Here is a 19,810-nt window from a genome sequence, read left to right on the forward strand (position 1 = left end):
CTGCCGAGAAACACGTTTTCCAAAATTTTTAGGTCCTAGATGAGTGAAAGATTATAAATAGAATTCTATTTTTTCGCTGGCAAAAATTAGACATTTTAAAGCGTATCCTCAAATTTTCAGAGTTCAATGAAAATGAGAGCATAACTAAATCAGTATAAATATTCCAAGGAATTGAGAATATATATCCAGAAAATTCTAGATCCCTGAAATATTCATACCGATCGAATTATGATTCAATTTTCATTCCACTCTTTAAATTACGGATTATACCCAAAATATCTTGTAAAATTAAAATTAAAACAATTCATTTTTCGGTCATTCGCAAAATGTGGGATTAAATGCGTGGAAAAAACGTATTTTTCTGGCAATTCTTTACCTCATCGTTTTCATGTTCGGAAAAATATCAGACAGAGAAAGTGCGAAAAATTCAAAGACAAAGGTTCAATTGTAAAACAATTAAGGCTAAAGGCTTAAAAATTGAATGATGCTCGGTTTACGCTATAAGACGTCTAAATTCCAGCCAGATGAAAATTTTGACTCCGTATCGTATTCTTATCATGATTGCCGACTTAATTTCTTAGATTCTCCTCAATATCGTTATATTTCAAATACAAGAAAGGTAAAAATTCGTTCTGGTTTCTTCAAGTTTTGCGAAAGTCAAGGAATTTTTTCAAAATAGGATGTAGTTTCAATGTTGTAAATAAATCTTCATCCTTGTCGTAGGGTACAATTACTTCAAACAGACAATTTTGTAGTCATTGGTTCCGTAAAAAATAGTAAACCTGCTCTTCCAAGACTGTTGATAAAACGTGTTTTAATACTTTCAAGATTCCTCACCTTCAGCATGTTATCAGCGCCCCAGTTGAACGGTTTTTCGGTTGCGTTGGACTGGAGTTCCGCCTTCTTCAAGTTACGGCAAAGATTTTCGGCAAGGTGTTTATTCAGCATTAAATTGAGGAACGGCTTTTCAATGCTTTTGGTGCTCTCGAATACGTTCCAAGGTACGGAAATGCACATGGCTGCCTTAAGCTTCGAGGCTGCAGCAGCTCCTTCACGAGCGAGATAATTCCCCAGGATAAGCCTGTAATTAACAATAAGCGTTAGACGAAAAAAGGCGAATTTTGTTTTTCTAATACCTTCATCAATTATCATACCAATGTTATCGAACAACGTTTACTGACAACTGCGACGACGCTAAATGTAATATTACAAAAACACTACCAATGATCAATATTTGTCGAAAAAATGTGTGTCGGGTGTTAAGTAGAAAACTAAACCGTGTCGGACGCAAGCGGAGTCTGCATGTTGAACGATTCAAAAGTTATGCCCTGTTTGTATAAATTCACCTTCGAGCCCTTTTAGCAGTGAAACTATTGACTTTACAACAAAAAGTCAAACGACACTTTTGTAGAATATTCATGTATCTACGAAACACTTTCAGGATCAAATTTTTATCTTCAAATGCGGACAAGTGGTGAGAATTTAAAAAAATAAATGACACTTTCCATTTGTTATTTGGAAAAAAAAAAAAATCGCCAAAGAAAATTTCTTTAATCCGAAGAGGTTTTTTTTTTTTTTTTTTTTTTTGTACATTGTAACGCGGCATTTTTGATGCCCGTTACAAACGACTCCCCGAACCTCAAGCCGGACCAAAAATAGAGATTTTGGGGTATCGATTAGCGAATTAGTTGAAAGAGAGCGCCGAAAATGGAATTACGCATCCGAAATTCCGAAAGGGATAAATATATAGCGATTAGCGAATAGGATATTTCAGGCTTTTTGTTTCTTTTGTTTCTTTTCTTTATCAAATTTCAACGGCATCAAGCAGAATGTCGGTGAAGATTTCGAGGATATTGCGGAGTGGCGGAATTGTAGCGACGATTTTTATGGAAGGATTTCGAGGCTGCGAAGTGGGAGCCAACCGTGACGATTTATATTTGAAATAGGAGAAGAGACAGAGAGGGAGAGAGAAAGAGAGACGAGTTTGGGTCGAAGGAGTTAGTAGATCTACGTAGTTCGAAAATATAAGACATGTGACAATAGTGAGTTGAAACGTAAATCCTGATGAGTTAGAAATTTTAACTGAATATAGGACCCAGAATACAAAGACTTCGATCACAATCATTTCTTTTCATTTTTAACATCGTCACCGTCTTCTGTAAATTTCTAGATGTCCGACTGAAAAACCTCTCTCGTCTAAATTTTATTTTACGGACAATTTTCTCCTCACTCGTCGTTTTACCTTTTTATTTATACATCTGTGTGTTATTTGTTATTCGTTTTTTTTTTTTTTTTTTTCTTCAAATTATCAGGCTAAGTTTGTTAGACCTGCGACGAGTAGTGTGTCCCTTTTATGCTGTAACCATGGAATAACGGATTTAAGAACGGGTGGAGAAATAAAAGAAAAAAATAGGAGTTCGAAAAATTATATAAAAGACTCAATTTCTCTTGGTGTCGTGATTTTATGCGTTTGTATCTTTTTCTGATTTTATTCCGTAGATTGTAGAAGAAACTAAAATCGTTACGGAGTGGAATGTTGCAACGATGTCGCCGAAAGGGAATTTTTAGGACGTATTTTTGCTCGAAATTAGTATAGCTTCGGTGTTGTAGCGATTATCGCTTTTTGGATTACGATTAGACGTAGGTTTGAGATTTTCCTGAATTTTTTTAACAAAGTTTAGTTCTAATTATCAAGCTAAGAAGTTTGATAAAATTAAGAAATAGCTAATTAACTTACGATAAGTTTCTGTGTTTTCTTTTTGGATCGCGAAGAGCGAATTTTGAATTATTTTATTTGTTCTTTTGTGCATCGCTGCTTCACGGAATATACTATTTTAGTGTCGTTGTCGAGTGTCTCTCTCTCTCTTCCGAAAATCACCCATCTCTTCTCTGAACTACCGGGTATATTAGCCGAGAATTAGCGAATGTAAAGATTTCAACAAAATCTTGCCACGTCTTTTGTACATATTTATAAGTTGAAATAAAAGGGAACGTGGCCATTTTTCATGCTCATCATTCCGTTGTGAGATCTTGTGAGTTTTAGATTTTTCCTTCGAGCCGTTTCCGCGATCATCGCGTGAGTTTGTCAGACAGACCAACGAAGCGAAATACGGACGGACATTTTTCTGAAAACTTGTTGAAAAAGAGAGGATTCGTTGAAATTATGAAAAGTAATTTTTCAACCGAAAGCAATACTTTTCTCACATCGTCAAAGGTGAGGAGAGGTAAAAAAATTTTCGCAATTTAGGGACGGTGACAGTGATCGAGAAATCTAGCCTGAGTAAAGGAATATTCAACATTTCTGTGAAAATTACCCTCCCATGGAGATTCCTGTTGCTCCCAAAGGAACGCTGGGGTGAAGTTTCATCACGTGATCAACAACCTCAGACAAGTCATCGCAGTGGGCCGCGCTGTACAACCGTGGCGTCTGAAAATACAATATACCGATGTGAAAATACGAAATTGGCACATTCCTTAAGGGGCACACCTAGTGTGACAGCCTGAAAAAAGGCGATTTTTGGGAATTTAAAAAAAAAAAAACTAGTGTATCAATTATTCTTAAATTTTAAGGGTATGTTTATACATATTTTAAGAATACACGGTAAAATTTTTGAAGAAAAAAATTAAATGTTTTCCGAGTTACACGCGATCTCCGACGGCGCTGAAAAAAAAAGATCCTTCACTGCTGCGGTGATTCCGGCCTTCTCCGTGGACGAAATCTAAAAAAAAAAATTCTTGTTAAACTGGAAGATATTGTCCGTACAATGACTCACCAGTTTTTTGATCTGATCAAAAATCGAATTTTGGCAAGCCAAAAACGACCAAGATTTTGGGTAAAATTCAACTTTTTTTTTTTTAAACGCCGCCATTTTGTCAACTTTTGATTATTTTTTTCGACCGTAGGTTATTATACGGACAATATCTTCTAGTTAACCAAGAATTTTTTTTTTTTTTTTTTAGGTTTCATGCACGGAGAAGGCCGGAATCACTGCAGCAGTGGAGGACCTTTTTTTTTTAGCGCCGTCGGAGATCGCGTGTAACTCTAGAAATATTTAATTTTTTTCTTCAAAAATTTTACTGTGTATTCTTAAAGTATGTATGAAGATACCCTTAATATTTTAAAATAATTGATACAGTGGTTTTTTTTTTTTTTTTTAATTCCCAAAAATGGCCTTTTTTTTAGCCTGTCACACTAGGTGTGCCCCTTAAGGTCACGTAGTACTCCTACCCTTACCGACCGAGCAAACTCACTATGTTTTTCCTATATTGAATACACAAACGAAGGTAGAGGGTTCAAATTTTGACGGTGCATCGCTTTTTCCCAGGAAAATTCAGAAAAATTACTCATAATCCGAAAACCGTCGAACAAAACAATGTGCGGTTGTTTGACACGTGTCATTATTCCCACACTTCCCGCATTCCAGGGGTTAAAAAGTGTACAGCTGAGATACTTTCCACCATTCCGGAAAGAATGAAGACTGTTTTTAAGCAATATTGAGGTCGCTAGACGAGATATAGGAATTACAATAATTTTGTAAATAAAAGATCAGGTGGACACACGGCCGAGCGTTCCGAAATTATTGTAATTTTTAGTTCTTGTCTGGCGACCTCAAAATTGCACGAAAACAGTCTAACGATGGCTCATTTAACTTCTAATTCTTTCCGGAATTGCGAAAAGTATCACAGCTATGCATTTTTTGGCCCCTGAAATACGGGAAATGGCGGGAATAATGACACGTGTCAAGAAACCACACATATTTTTGACGATTTTCGGGTTTGAGTAACTTTTCCGAATTCTCGCGAAATTCGAAATTTGAATCCTTTCTGTTCGTTTGTTTATTTAACATAGGAAGAACAAGGGTGAGTTTGCTCGGTCGGTAAGGGCAGGAGTACTTCATGACCTTCAGTAGAGATAGCCATAACACAAGCGAACAAGAGTGAAGAGTAGAAGAAAATAAAATATGCGGAAAGGTATCGTAGGTTGCCTGTATTGTGACACTTCAGATTTTCTGTAATATATTGAAGTGGGCTCGTTTTTTTCCACAAAGTTCTATCTAAGTATTGTGTTTCTCGACTTTTTACACCGGTAAAGATGGTATTTGGTATAGATGGTATTGGGAAAAAAATTTTACGTAGGATGATTGCAATACCGAGCGATAATTTATTCCTGACACTTCGATTGTACGATTGAAAAGTCTTTTCACGACACAAGACTACAGTAAAAATAAAAAAAGCCTGAAATAACTTGGATGTTTACTTTTTGATTGCTGTTTTAGTATTCCCAATGGCAAGAATTCAATTAATAACAAAGGAATCGCATTTTCAACTGAAGTTGAGATTGGAAAAAAAATTGTTCATCAATCCTAAAATACTTTTCTTACAAATCTACGGAGTTTTTCGTGCGGTGAAACGTCGAAAATTGTATCAAAAAAATCCGAAATTCCTTACTGTTTCGAATCACAAGACAATGAGAAATTCTCGCAAAGAAGTATCGGTTCTAAAATTCATTTAATAAAATGAAAAAAGTAGATACCATCGGCGAAAAAATGTAAAAATATCTTATTCCAAGTTACGGAATAAGCGGGAATTGAAAAAATGAAACCTAAATAGGGTATTTCGATTCTAGCTCGAATAGCATGTTCAAAGAATATGTCTAGGATTAGAAATCTGTATTGAAAATCTGACGGACTTTGGTATGATAAATTAACGCAAGTCAGCGTTGAACAATGAAACGCATGTAATGCAGAATTATGCAGTTAGATGGAATAATTAACTAACCTTTAGCTGAACCCCTCCTAGACCACGATTGTTGAATATCACGCACCGGATACCAACTTTTTTCGCAGCACTAACCAGACATTTTATGTAGTCAGCTTGACTGGCGCCTGTAAGTCCGGGTAGAATGATGACGATCGGAGAATGCGGCGAGCAGTTCGCTTCCGCCCAATCCAAAGCAACTTCGCCCCCATCTTGGAGCTCCAGAATCTCTCTGCATCAGAGTCAAGAATAAATATTAGACTTGTTTCAAATGTGGAAAACTTCTTATTCTTCCGGATCCTCGGCTCAATTTCAAAATGAACTTCGCGGCATGTAACTTTTTCGGAATAAAATTATACCTCGTAAAAAAATTTACGTGTTCCAGTTTCTTCGTGAAATTTTTAGTTCCGGTTGCCGCTCAGTCCTTAAATATTTTCATTTTTCATCGCAATCGAAAAATATACTTCTAGGTAGAAAATGAAAATTAGTTTTCTAGCTGTTACCGGAAAGTCTAGTATCCGTTACTATTCTTTCTCATTACGATCGCTGTTATTAGATTTTCTTCCAACTGTTGCGAAAATTTAATGCTTGTGCAACAATAAATTGACCTTAAAGCCTTGTTTAGCTAAAAAAGTAGAGTTAACCGAACAAACTGATTTTGCGTTGCAATTACCAAAAAAGGATCGACGATAGCGCAAAATGATCACGCGTACCTCGTTTTTCGTAATTCCAACAAAATTGAAACAGTTTTTTTAACGATACCTGTTTTACTAAATTTTTCTAGTTACTACAGCAAATGAAATTTTCTCAGTGTGAGTACATTGAAAGCTTCTTTTCACAATGAAACAGTCAGGGTCTGGATATTAACGAAATCAAGACTTTGTGCACCTTTTGTTCGAAGTAGTGGACTAAAGCTGACGTTTTAATCACCTCGTTTCAGAAAAAATAAAGAAATTACACTCTAATACTACAGAGTCTGATAAATATAGGCTTTCAATTACTGTTTCAATAATTTTCTTCCATACGGGATGTAAAATATGTTCTTGAATTTCCCCATTTTTTATTTCATCACTTTTTTTCGAATAGTCGGAATTGGATATTCAAAATAATCCTACCCTTTTTTCAATGAAAATACATTACACAGCTTATGTTTTTTACAAATCATGCCGTACAAATAAACTGGAGTCAAATTTTAATCCAATTCTTCGATTAACCAAAACAAAAAAGGAACTTAGGTATTCGAGTGTATCGAAAAACCACGTTTTTCGAATTTCAACACGGACTGGTGTGAAAAACTTCGATCCTGACAAAAAAATAAAGCGGTTTCAAGAAGATCGTTTTTGGTTAATCTTTTCAACTTGAGCAAATGGTTCTAAATTTGGGAATTTCCTTAATACAGCCAAATTTGCCCGAATAAAATAAGGAAAACAAGAAAAGTGAGAGTGATTTTTTTCTCTAGATTAATCGATTCCAGTGAATTCAATTGAACGGATCAACCATGGATCTTTGTATCAAAAATATCCCTGTGACGTCTGTCCAAAAATTTGTATTCCAGCGATTAACGGTTTTTTCAGATCCACGTAACTTCAAATCGAGATTATACTTGTGGCGAAAGTTGTTATAAAAAAGTCTTGCCGTTTTCTATGCGGTTTCCGTATCCGACAAGCCTTTTCAAAAAAAATTCTTCCGTCGTTAAAGTGGATTTTTGAGCAAAAACTTTCGTAAATTATTCGTAACATAGAATTCCCGAATCGATTTCACTGAAATACACACACAGCATGCCTTTCCCAATCCCAAAGATGGGTTTGAATGTTACAACAATCATTACGCGTGCAAAAATGAAGCTTCTCAGCTTCTTAAAACGTATTTTGGTGTGAAAACTACCGCAACATTACGATGAGTATTATGAAATACAATACGATGTAAAATTGGAGGCCATCTATGAACTTCTGAGCTATTAAATTATTTCTCGGCAGCTGGAAAAAAAATTCTAATGGATTTTGGAGTCGTAGAAATGGTATGACAGGTAAAATGGGCATGAATAATAAACGGAAAAACTTTGACGATGAAAAACTTGCACTCATTGTCAGATAAGACTTGCGTATACGGTGGCTAAAATATCAATAACTACTTGTAGGAACGAGTCGGGTTAGTCAATAGCTGTAGCAGTTTCAACGGTTGATGTTACAAACATCTTACATTTTTCCCCATAATTTCGTTATTGTGATTGGTTCCCTTTACAGTTGACTCAGATGTGTGGAGAAGAGCGTTTTAAGTTCCTCGAAGCAGCTTTTTCACATTATTTAACGAGTAAAATCATCCAAATGAGCAGAAAAAACTGAATCGAAGCTTTTGAAAACTAGGAAAAATTTACGTACCCATCAATTTATTTACAAAACACAAAAAAACACGTTTAATCTTGTATTTATAGGTTATCCAACAAACCATTCTTGGGCAAGTTTATTAAGGCTATTTTATTATTGAGTTTATTAATACTGTTACACATATCTCGATCTAGATAAAATTTCCGAAGGTATGAAGTCATACACGACGTTTATTTCTCAAGTTATTCGTGACACATATTTCAAAACGTTCGATTTAAGATTCGATAACGTTTATGCTTCTCATCGCATAAAACAAATTTCTGCACATTCATTCAGGCCCAGTTCGACGAGGGATTTATTGTTAGGATCAAACACTGTTCGGGGGTTATTAAAAAGTAGTAAAAGTCGTACTGGAGGAAAATTAAAACGAATTGTCCGAGGCACGAAACTCACCCATAAAATTTCAGTTTCAGCTGTTGGTCAGTGAATCGATTTTGGGGGTCATTCTAGCAATCTTCCCATGATTTTTCGGACAAATGCTCGATAGGTATTTTCTGCCATCTGCGGACTCAAACAACGATTTTTGAATGCCCGTTCATTTCATTGCTTGGGGACGAAAATCGACACTTTTTTAACACCATCCTAATTTGTCTATGACTAATGTACTGTAATCAAGAAGCCTGGATTACAGGCACGGTTGAAAACTGATTTGTTTAGCCTTGACACAAGCCAAAATGCAAGTGCCTGTGATAATCACGTCCTGCGATATCATCGTTTGGTGTTTTTGCGCCTAACGTGAACTATCATCATTGCACTGAGAGAAATTTTTAGTTCCGGTTGTCGCTCAGTTCTTAACTATTTTCATTTTTTACCACAATCGAAAAATATAGTTCTATGTACAAAATGAAAATTAGTTTTGTAATTGTTACCCGAAAGTCTAGTATCCGTTACTATTCTTTCTCATTACCATCACTGTTGCTATATTTTCTTGTAACTTTTGCGAAAATGAAATGCTTGTGCAACAATAAATTGACGTTGAAGCGTTATTTAACTAAAAAAGTAGAGTAAACCTCACAAACTGATTTTGCGATTAGGTACCAAAAAAAGATCGACAATAGCGCAAATGGTTACGTGTACCTCGTTTTTCGTAATTCCAACAAAATTCAAACAGTTTTTTTAATGATACATGTTTCACTGAATTTTTCTAGTTACTGTAACAAATGAAATTTTTTTCAGTGTGTACAAATTGATACCATAAGGGTGAAACCGTTGTCGTGATTGTTGCAATTGCATCACTTCGAGCACAAGTGTGAAAAACATGAAATATCGGTCGGTCGATCGGTCAATTTTTTGCGGGAAAAAAGTGTCACAGTTGATGTGTAATCACTTGATAATACAGAGTAGAGTTATTGTACTAGCTGCAGCCACCTGCTATCGCGATCGCTATATCAGGCCCAAGATTATCCAAATCATATTTCGCATTTTCTTAGATCTTATCAGGACGTGAAATTTCAAGGCTTCAAGAAGCGCCTTATCTTGAAACACGTGTTCACGGGGAATTCCATGACCGTATGTATAACAAGTATTGTTCATTACGTAATGCCGACTCACAATCAGTCCTTTTACATTCGCTTGATGAGCTTGCGAGGTGTAAACAAAGTTTGTTATGTATACGTCTTTCGAATGGGGGGAAAATTCACAGGATTGTTTTTTTTTTTTTTTTTTTTTTTCTCAGATATCCGAGCAGCTGAGAGGAAAATAATTTGGTCGCGTGTTTTACTTTTTCACTCGAAACAAAATTAAATCAGATACAAAAGGTTGAGTAAAGGTGCTGAATGTGTGTCACGTTACCAATTTCCGATATAATAATATAAAACATAGTTTTGTCTAATATCAAAAACAGTAAAACTCAATTACATACAAGTTTTGGTGTCAATTTTTTTTTTTTTTTGAGGAAATGCGTTTTTGGAAGGCATGATTTTTTTCTGTAAATCTTCATTATTGTGGCCATGTATTTTTTTTTTTTGGTCTGACAAGGTCTCGACTTGAGTTTATGCAATACAAAAAAGACGAAAAAAAATACGCAACACCTCTATTTTGTTCAGTGGTCTTTTTTTTTTCTTTTTATTGTAATACTTCCTGCAAAATAATCTCCTAATATTTGCCTGATTTTTTTTACGATGTAACAAAACTCACTATTCACTGATTTTTAGCATATTTTTTTTCCATCCTCGAAATCGATCCGAAATTTGAGAATCAAGAATTTTTGAGGTCGTTGAACAGGATTATAAACTTCCAATATGGGAGTCAAGAATCAATGAAATGATGCTTTTTTGAATGAAACTTGGTGCCCGAGAATTTTTAGAACGCCGATTACGTGTCTGAAAAGGAAATGCGAGAATTCGTTAACCAACCCAAAGAGTCGGGCCATCTGAATTTCTGAATTTCAGATTGATGATGAACCTTTTGGCGGATTGATATTCGAGACTAGAGTTAAGTTTTCCGACACGAGTATTTATCGTAGTATGTATTTTTGTCTTGAACAATGAAATCTTCTGCGTTCGACTAAATAAAGAAACTGTCGTCAAAGTAACGTTTGGAATGTAATTAATAAAACAAAAAATATTGCTCAGCTTCTACAGTCAGTTTTCATTATTTTCAAAAAAAAAAAAAACAAACAAACTTGGATTACAAAAATTTGTCTCTCGGAAAACTCTACGATATCATTAAATTTCGACTGACACTCAACAATCGGAGTAAAAATAAATAATAAAATAAATTTGTTCAAGCCCCTTCATTCAGTATGAGGCATGAATCTGTTCGAAGGAGATAATCGATGTTTTGTTTGATTTCACGAAATGCAAAGAATTAGTATTTTTCGGATAACGAAAAGTATGTTTTATGGAATTTAGCCGATTTGAAAAAAAATATTTTTCAACAGAAAAAAAAGTGGATTCATTACCTGAAACAAAAAATGTACTGGGAAGAATATAGATGTAATTATCATATTACTGAAACGAAAACCTGATTCGTTTCAAATGAAGAACGATGGACAAGATAGTTTTCTAAATAAAGTAGGTAATAATTTGCTCGAAAGTTAAATAGCTAGCAATGCAATAATTTTATCGATTTTATAAAACTTTATTGAATTCAAACAAACTTTTCCTTCAAACGAGCAATTGACGTGGAACTGCCATATGCAGAATATTTGTTCGTTCCTACGGATAACAATTGCGATAGCATGTCTAGGCTGAAAGTGCATGAATAGTTGATAAACCGCGACGAATATATCGAAGTTTAGGTCATTTTATACTGACTGTTAAGAGGCCACGTGTAAAAAAGTCGATAAAGTTATTTTCGCAAATGTCACACATTCTTCATCTACAAAAAACGAATATCTCGGCGATTTTTTTTTTTTTTTTTTTTGTTTCAGAAGAATCATTCAATTTCAGGTCAAACTGGTTTCGTTTCTTCTCACATAGAAATAATAATTCAAATTAAGGGCTTAGATTGTATTGATTTTTTTTGTAAATTCACATCGTTATAAAATGGTAAAAAATTGAAATATTACTGAAACAAATTTCAATTTAATGCGGTTGTTATCTATTGATCACGATCAATATCAGCGCAATATATAACATCGGTGATGTTAAATATTATTTTACCGATGCAAGTATGATAAATAAGGTGTTTTGCGAGATTGCATTCTTATGAATAAATTGCGTCATCGGAACAAATGAAATAAAAAATCGATAATAAGGCAATTCTAGGTCACGTAATACTTTTATATTTTTTTCTTAAATTATCGTATAGCTTATCAAATTTGAAATTGATAAATACCCAATTCCCAACAAACTCGTAATGAAATTAACAAAAAGTATTTATGCTTCACTCGTCATCTTCCTAAATTTTCCAACTCAAAAGGTAGTATTTATTGCATACGACACGTATCTTGGGTAAAATTACATTTTTGAATTGAAATATCTGCAATTGATGCAACAAATCAAGAAACATTACGATGGTCTAAAATTCGACTTTGAAGTTTGACCGCAATTTTTTTTTTTTTTTTTTTTTAACAAATCATGGGAATCTGAAACACAAGTAGAAAGTCATTTTGCTTTCCAACATAATTAAGTCACCTTCCGCATAATACTTGAACAATGTATTTATTACAAGAAGTATTCAATCGTAACAATTTCAGGCGACTGATCTTTACGGAAACATATTTTTCCTACAAGTGACAAAAATGTTGAACTTTAACTGGGTAAATCATTTTTTTTTTATAATACATATATCGTAGCAAGCCAAAAAAGTATACTTTGAAAAAAATATCTTACCCCCTCTCCGTTACGTTCTCCTCTATTTCAACGCTCCGAAATTTTTTATTCTCAAAGTCCCGAATAAGTTATACATTTTTTCAACAGAATGTAGCAAAGAGGATTTTTGTCTGAAACTCCAATACGTTATCTTCGAAACCACGTTTCAAATTTGACAATAAGTTGACCGCAAAGAAAATATAAATTTACAAAATAAAAAAAAAATTATGTTTTCGCTATTTCCAACACTATTCGGTATTTAAATGAATTTTTCACAGATTAAGCTTCGGTGAAACTGACTTTGCATTGCAATTAGGTACCAAAAAAGGATCGACAATAGTGCAAAATGGTCACGAGTACCTCGTTTTTCGTAATTCCAACAATATTCAAACAGTTTTATTTTTAACGATACCTGTTTTACTAAATTTTTCTAGTCACTGTAACAAATGAAATTTTTCTCAGTGTAAGAACCGAAAAGATTCACCTATTTAAGAGTCCCATTATTGCTCTGGGAACGATTTTACGAACAAAGAAACGCGTAGGGTGAATATTCATGAATATGTCGTTCGAAGGTTAAAAATATAAGTGTGTCTTTACAGGGTTAAACCAACAATAAACGCATTTCATGGAAACACAGCGGCTGTATGCGTGTTTAACCCTTGAGCGGTAACGTTATTTTTTTTACCCCCCCCCCCCCCCCCCCCCCCCCCCACCGATAACGGGGGTTAAAAAAACGCCCGAATCTTGAGAATTCCATCTCTCGGGTAGATCGTATCGTTGAGGGTCCTACAGAGTCTAATTTTCTTCGTTTTTTAATAAATAATCACGTGGGCCAAAAAACATTTTGGGTGAGCGGTGAAAAATCAGTAAGCTAAGCGAAACTCGAAAACGTAAGCTGTTCTCTTGCGGCGGAAAATTTGCATTCGCGTTGGGTGTTTTTTGAGCCCACGTTACCGTTCCAGGATTAACTTCTGCAGCTAATTAACTATCGAGCTCACCGACGATACATCACCTTCGGGAGATATCTTGAGCGTAGAACGCTTGCCATCACTGTCTGCGCCCGAGACTCGAAGCACCATAAAGTCGGCCAAAACTTGTTCGTAACTATGGGAATGTTTTTCTCCAGAAAGTCCCGGAACGGTCCTGGTGCGCAGACAAGTAGCGGTTTCTAAAAAATTTCAAAGAAAGAAAGAGAAATGATTTATTGGTATTTCGAGCTTACCGACTTCTAATACCTACTTCGGCAATGACTTGGCTAAATCCAAACAGCCTCGACCATTATCTACGTGTCTATTCGTAATTAAGATATCTAGTAATGTATCGCAATCCGGTTCTTAAAAATGAATAACCCGAAGATAAGAGACAACGTCGACACGCTCACGCCGTGAGCAGAAAATTTATCTTATCACGTATCACGCACCGCACGCGAATACCTGACACATTATTGGACTTTTGTCGGATAACGTAAACTCCGTACTAATTTGTGGGCGTAATCACACCGCTGTTAAAACTTGACATCAAGTGCTGTTTACACGGCAGTTTTTTTTTTTTTTTTTGTAAGTTGGGGTGAGAGAAAAACCTCGCTTTGATATTTGTATTTGACAAATTGTAAATGAAATAAATATTTTTTACGTTAATAAATGTTTTCTATCCGCGTATTGCACAGGTATTATCGGATGGATGTTAAGACGAACCGCAATTGCCAAAAAATTTCATATTACGAACCGTCGCGGCGTTATTCGCGGTTACCGGAGAAACTTTTTGGTTTTTTTTTTTCACAGCATCGTTCTTCAATCGACGAAGAAACCTCGTGTGATTGTAATAAATAGAGTAATGCTTTTCAGCCCTCAGCGATTTGTTATTTTCGAATTGGTTAGGGTGTGAATAAAAAAAAAAAAACTGAACGATTCTTTTGGGAGAAGGTAGAATTCGGTTGTACGAAATAATAAAATTAGCGATTGTTGTGAGAAATTTTCATCATTCTCTTTCGAAATATAAATGCAACGATTACAACGAGCAATCGAATGTCTAAAATTTAGAGGAAGGGGTGTTTGGTTGATATTTTTAATTAGACTTTAATAACTTGATAAGTTCTAGTTACACGTTTCAAATCTGTGTATCACCACATTTGTGTTTCAACATGTTTTTTACTTAGTTTTACCATGAGCGTCTCATATCTTGTCATTCATAGTTCCAAACAATAAAACAAAAGATACTAATATTTTGGAAACTCATCCTTCAAAGTTATACCCGAATTGTAAAAACCGTGACTTTTGTTTGAATTTTAATTACGTTAACGTTACCAACGTCGTTATTTATTTTCTTAGCAAAAAACGCATAGAAATCGCCAAAAATCGACCCTTCAATTTTCAATAATTATTCTGATTATTTTACAAGGACGATCTGTAGTTGGAAAAATTGTTAATCCCCTTCATGGAGATTCTTGGATTAATTTTGAGATGCACGAATAAGAGTTCGAAATTCTTTCCATTATCCTACAATAGATATTGTACAATTCAACCGAAGTCAAGTAAATTAATATATTTGGAATAAATGTATATTTTCATTTCTACTTGTTAGTTAAACCAACGTTAGTTCAATAATATTAATTCATTTCATTGTGCGTTTAGGCAACAAAACTTTTTTGCTGTTACAGTCAAAATAGTATTTCGTACTGCTTTCATTTTACTTATTTCCCCAAATTTTATGTTGTACACAGGTTAATATTTTTTTCTCCTTCTTCATAATTTTCGGTCGGACTTCGTTATTCCACAATTCTGCAGAAACACAAGTTTCGCTATACGTGTACACTTAGCATTGATTTTTTGGCACTCGGTTTACACGCGATAGAAATTTTCCGATGGCGCGCATCTGCCAAGAGGAGACAGTGAAATTTATTGGCCCAAGCGACCGATGGCGCATTAGCAAGATAACAGGTCTGCAGCGAAATCTTCTTCTTCTTCTTCAAAAAAAAAAAATATTATAAATACGAAAATTTTAATGTGCCAAATTTATATCTGCTTTCCATTTTATTTGGTCACATTTATATTACACGATATGATATTATTTTTTTTTCATTTGTTCAATATACAGAATTTCTTGTGTTTTATTTCTGCATTCGCGCAATTTTAATCTATTTAAATAGCGTATGTACGTACAAAATCAGTTCGAACTGATAGAAAGATAATTTGAAGGTGAAATTAGAAAGGAGAAATTAGAAATAGAAGAAGTTCGCCGTGAAACTCCCATCGATGATATGATAAGATGGAAAACTATAAAATAACCATAACTACACTATTAGATAGATTTTCTGACGATCAGTAGTGTCTGATTACGGTTTGAAAGCGAAACTATAGTCTTATCAAAAAAAAACATTAAACAAAAAGTATACGTGATGCATATTTTTTATTACTCTATCTCGATTGAAAAGCATGAAATCTATTATAATTACATATAATAATATGAACGAGGAAAAAAAAGTTGTTTGTTTTCAGACCAGTGTAATTTAGTTATATTTAATTTGCACGATTAATGAGTTTGATATGTAAATGAACATGAATTTAACGGACCTAACATTACACAATTAATCCCAAAAGTTTTGATTAACAAGAGGTTAGCGTTGAAATCACGATTCCGCGGTACTTATTTATGTCGTATTATAACTGCGTTTATAAGAACCGAAAAATCTAAGGAGTAAGCCAGCGGTGATTAATCTAACTTCATTTCGACAATTATTAGTTTACTTCTTCTTGTGTTAAATGTGATACAAATAATACGAGCTACGATTCAATCTTCGTCTTAATATCTCATTTCGAATGACCTTTTATAGAAACAAATTAACGTATCGCTTTGTACGAAAAGTTATGCTGCAAGAAGAGTTCACGGTCGGCAATAGATTCTAATTGACAATGCGATACGACCAATTAGAGGAAACCTGCTACTGATGATTCCTGATTCTGTGGTGTATTTCAGGCTTGCAGGACCCGGTGTGGGGACGCCTACGTCTATGAATTCCGAATTGGAGAGGTAGAAAATTATTCATTAAATGAGGTTCCAAGTAGTTATAATAGACCACAAGTGGGTCGGACTTGCGCGGTGGCATGAATGCACGATGAACAGCGTCGCGAAAATTCCTGCACATGTCGCAGCACGTTATATTCTGCACGACGAACTTCTGGTAGGCACGTATGGGCAATTCCTTGCAAACTTCCATATTTGAATTTGTTCAAAATTTGTTCTCTAATTGTTCCAACTCTGAAACAGAACCCTGAATTTTTTCCCCAGAATCGCGTTAAAAATACTTTCGAATACAATTTTCCGTCCGGATTGGGGAATTTTTCTTTATATTTATCTGCCATTTTGAAAAATATTTTGGCTGACAAAAACTAATGTTTTTTATTGTGTCAAAAATTGCAAAAATAAATCCTAAGCATTCTGCATTCTATGAAAAAATCGTCAAAATCATGTGAAAAGTAATTTTTTTCCAATATTTTCGCAAGCGTTCGAAGAAAAATATTGTAAAAATTTAAAATAAATTCATTGTAATTGTATTCTTCATTTCAGTTAGTTTGCATCGAATCTAACTGTGAAGTATATGATAATTTATTTTACTATTTTTTCAAACACTGCTAATTTTCATCGAATAAAATTCAGCTAAGCTTATCCCTCCTAAAATTTTGGAAAAATTCCAAAAATGATTTTCACCTTTTATTCGTAACTTGAACGTGCATTCTGCAGATTGTGGAATGTTTTAGAATGTTTACCGTATTTTCAGAATATTAAGCATATATTTTCAACAATCTATTGTTTTCTAAGTGCTCAAGATGATGGAAAAAAACATTGTTAACACTAGAATATTTCGAGAATTTAAAGACATTCGAAACTTTGAGTGAGGTACGAATATGTGCAACTCAAGAATGATAGAATAGATAAGTTTAAGGAAAATCGGGATTTTAGAGTTGGTGCCGTTGTTACAGTGTAAACAAAATTTCAAGAAAATTGAAACTGGTCGATTTATCAGGGAATGCGCCATGTAAATTCCGCATAGAGTACAGTAGCGTATGACTATTCAGCCCACATCTTTACGCCAAATTAATCATGCTGCATGTCGTGGTCTTGAAGACAGAGTTCACGCCAGTGTTACGGTTCGCTGTATCACGCATGTAACATATAATTATATCAGCTGAATGAGCGCGTGGAAACAACAGAGTATCATTATACTCACTTTGACTACTTCGCATAGATAGTAAGTGCAGAATCCTATCCCAAGCAGGGCTCCGTAGTAAATTTTGGGCACGTCTAGCATAGCGTCTAACAATTCCACCATGGTGACAGAGTCTTGCTTCCGGGTGTAACGGCGCAACTGATCTCGTGCCTCGGTAATCGCTGGCTGACCAGGCTCCCAAATGGTGCCGCGATCACTGCCGCGGAACGCACGAGTTCGGCTCGAACACTGGATTCCAAGGCGCCGAGTGACAGGCTTAAGTGGTGAATTGCGTCAGTGGTCGGCCAAAGGTACTTGCTTGCGTGGTGCACGCACGTGCGTCGCGCTGCCGCGGCCGCGGCGAGAATTACGTCGATTGCGCATCGCGAATACCGACTGCGCGGTACGTGACGCGCAGAATCGCGACGTCGCGTCATTGATGGATGGAGTTTAGCGCGATTTTCGAAATTGCCGCGGAGTTGCGGAGAGTCGCCGGTACGATGAGCGTTCACTAAAGATGTCAGGGCGGGGCATTTGAGGTGTTACAAAGCAATAGTACTCAAACTATTGATTATATTCAAAGAAGTTTCAGATGAAAGTTGCATTGTTCGAGAAGGCCGTTATACTGGACCATCTTGTTTCTTTTTCGGTGGAGCCGTTGAAGCTACGTCAAGGTCAAGGCCACTTTTTTGAATGGAACAATGTGTTTTTTTTTTACGAAATTATTACCGACTTTGAGGCAAATTCAGTGATCTACGACACAAGGTTATTCTAGGCACGCGAAGTATGAAAACAGTCGAAAAATCGAATCAAATAAAAATAATTATTTTCAAAGGACATGAATATATCAAATCTTTCATAGGCGACAGTGGCATCTCTAAGACAATCAATTTATTTTTTAACAGTTTTTTACGAAGTCACCCTTGAGCTGCAAATTTTTGGAAAAATTTGGAATACCTCATTTTTAGCTGTAATCGTTTCAAGAATGTTCGTAGTAAATAATAAATTCTTGTAAAGCGTTGTATAACGTAAATGCATGAAAACGTTCGATAAAAGTTGAATAATTTTATCGATTGGAAAAAAAATAAAAAAATAGACTGACCATAGAATATATAACTCAGAATTTATTGTTGAAGCATAGCAGCTTACGAAAGGCTCGATACGGATATGCAATTTCAAATTCATATGTATATTGTACAACGCCATCGTAACTTGACGATCCCATTATTCATACGATTAAGAGTGAAGCTCAAGAAAGTAGTACAGTCATTACAACTTGACTCGTGAATACTCGCCTAACGAAAACTGTTCTTAAATTGAACCGTTTGTTTTTAAACTTTATAAACAACATGCCATCCAGGTCGCGTAAAACACGAATCAATGAAACGTATTTTCTTTTGATTTTTTCAACTGATCCCTATATCTTATATATTGAAAAATTATAGAAGTATTCCGTGAAGATTTCATTATTCTCCTTTCTACATGAACCTAATCTAACAATAAGACTCATTCGCTATATCGCGCCAATATAATTGACAATCAAAGGTTGCGTCATGAAGAATAAAACCGACTTTTTAACCATCAGAAATTTACATGTATGTTCTTCAGGAAATTTGAAGATGGCTGATTTTAGCATAATTACTAAAAAGGCAAGGTAATAATTACAATTATACTTCGTACTTTACAGTCAAGTGAAAATATGTAGTTCTGTTAGTGCCGGTGAAAATATTATCTCATATTTCTCCCCTGTCGTGATGAGTCATGACATTTGACAATTTTAATTCGAAGCGTTTTAGAGCCGCCCGTCACAAGGGCACAAAACTGAAGGAAACCTTCGGAAAACGCGTTCCTAGCGGGGTACTCCAACCGAACTCCATACAAAATAGGCAATAACTATTAGTAACTGATTCTTACTTTGTAAATTCTGGATATCGCGCTCCGGCGCAAGCTAAAAAGGTATACGGACGACGAAGATCGCTACCACCGAGGGATCAACAGCTACCGATAACTACCGTTCCCAGCTCTCGATGACTTCGTTTACCGACGGTCTGATAAGACTACACTAGCTACCTTGGTGTGCTTCTGAAACACCTGGGCTAGCATCCATCCGAACCTCTCGTATCACCTCGACTGCCGGCGTACAGGGATGTAAAGTCCTCCCGACAGCAGGGGCCAACTTCTCAAGAAGAAACCAGCTGCCTGCTTTCTTG

General features: G+C 35.3%; 1 protein-coding gene across 1 annotated transcript in view; it reads right to left on the reverse strand.

Annotated features, from left to right (window-relative positions):
- The window catches only part of LOC124304528 (phospholipase ABHD3), a 23,673-nt gene extending 5,782 nt beyond the window's left edge, over positions 1 to 17,891 (reverse strand). Inside the window, exons 1-5 of the mRNA XM_046762899.1 lie at positions 17,622 to 17,891; positions 13,396 to 13,565; positions 5,779 to 5,989; positions 3,315 to 3,427; positions 838 to 1,081 (exon numbers count right to left, since the gene is read on the reverse strand). Coding sequence (XP_046618855.1) covers positions 838 to 1,081; positions 3,315 to 3,427; positions 5,779 to 5,989; positions 13,396 to 13,565; positions 17,622 to 17,723 — 840 coding nt within the window. The 5' untranslated portion in view covers positions 17,724 to 17,891. The remainder of the gene's footprint in view (positions 1 to 837; positions 1,082 to 3,314; positions 3,428 to 5,778; positions 5,990 to 13,395; positions 13,566 to 17,621) is intronic.
- Between the last annotated feature and the right edge of the window lie 1,919 nt (positions 17,892 to 19,810).

Source organism: Neodiprion virginianus, chromosome 5 (assembly GCF_021901495.1).
Source record: "Neodiprion virginianus isolate iyNeoVirg1 chromosome 5, iyNeoVirg1.1, whole genome shotgun sequence".
NCBI lineage: Eukaryota > Metazoa > Arthropoda > Insecta > Hymenoptera > Diprionidae > Neodiprion > Neodiprion virginianus.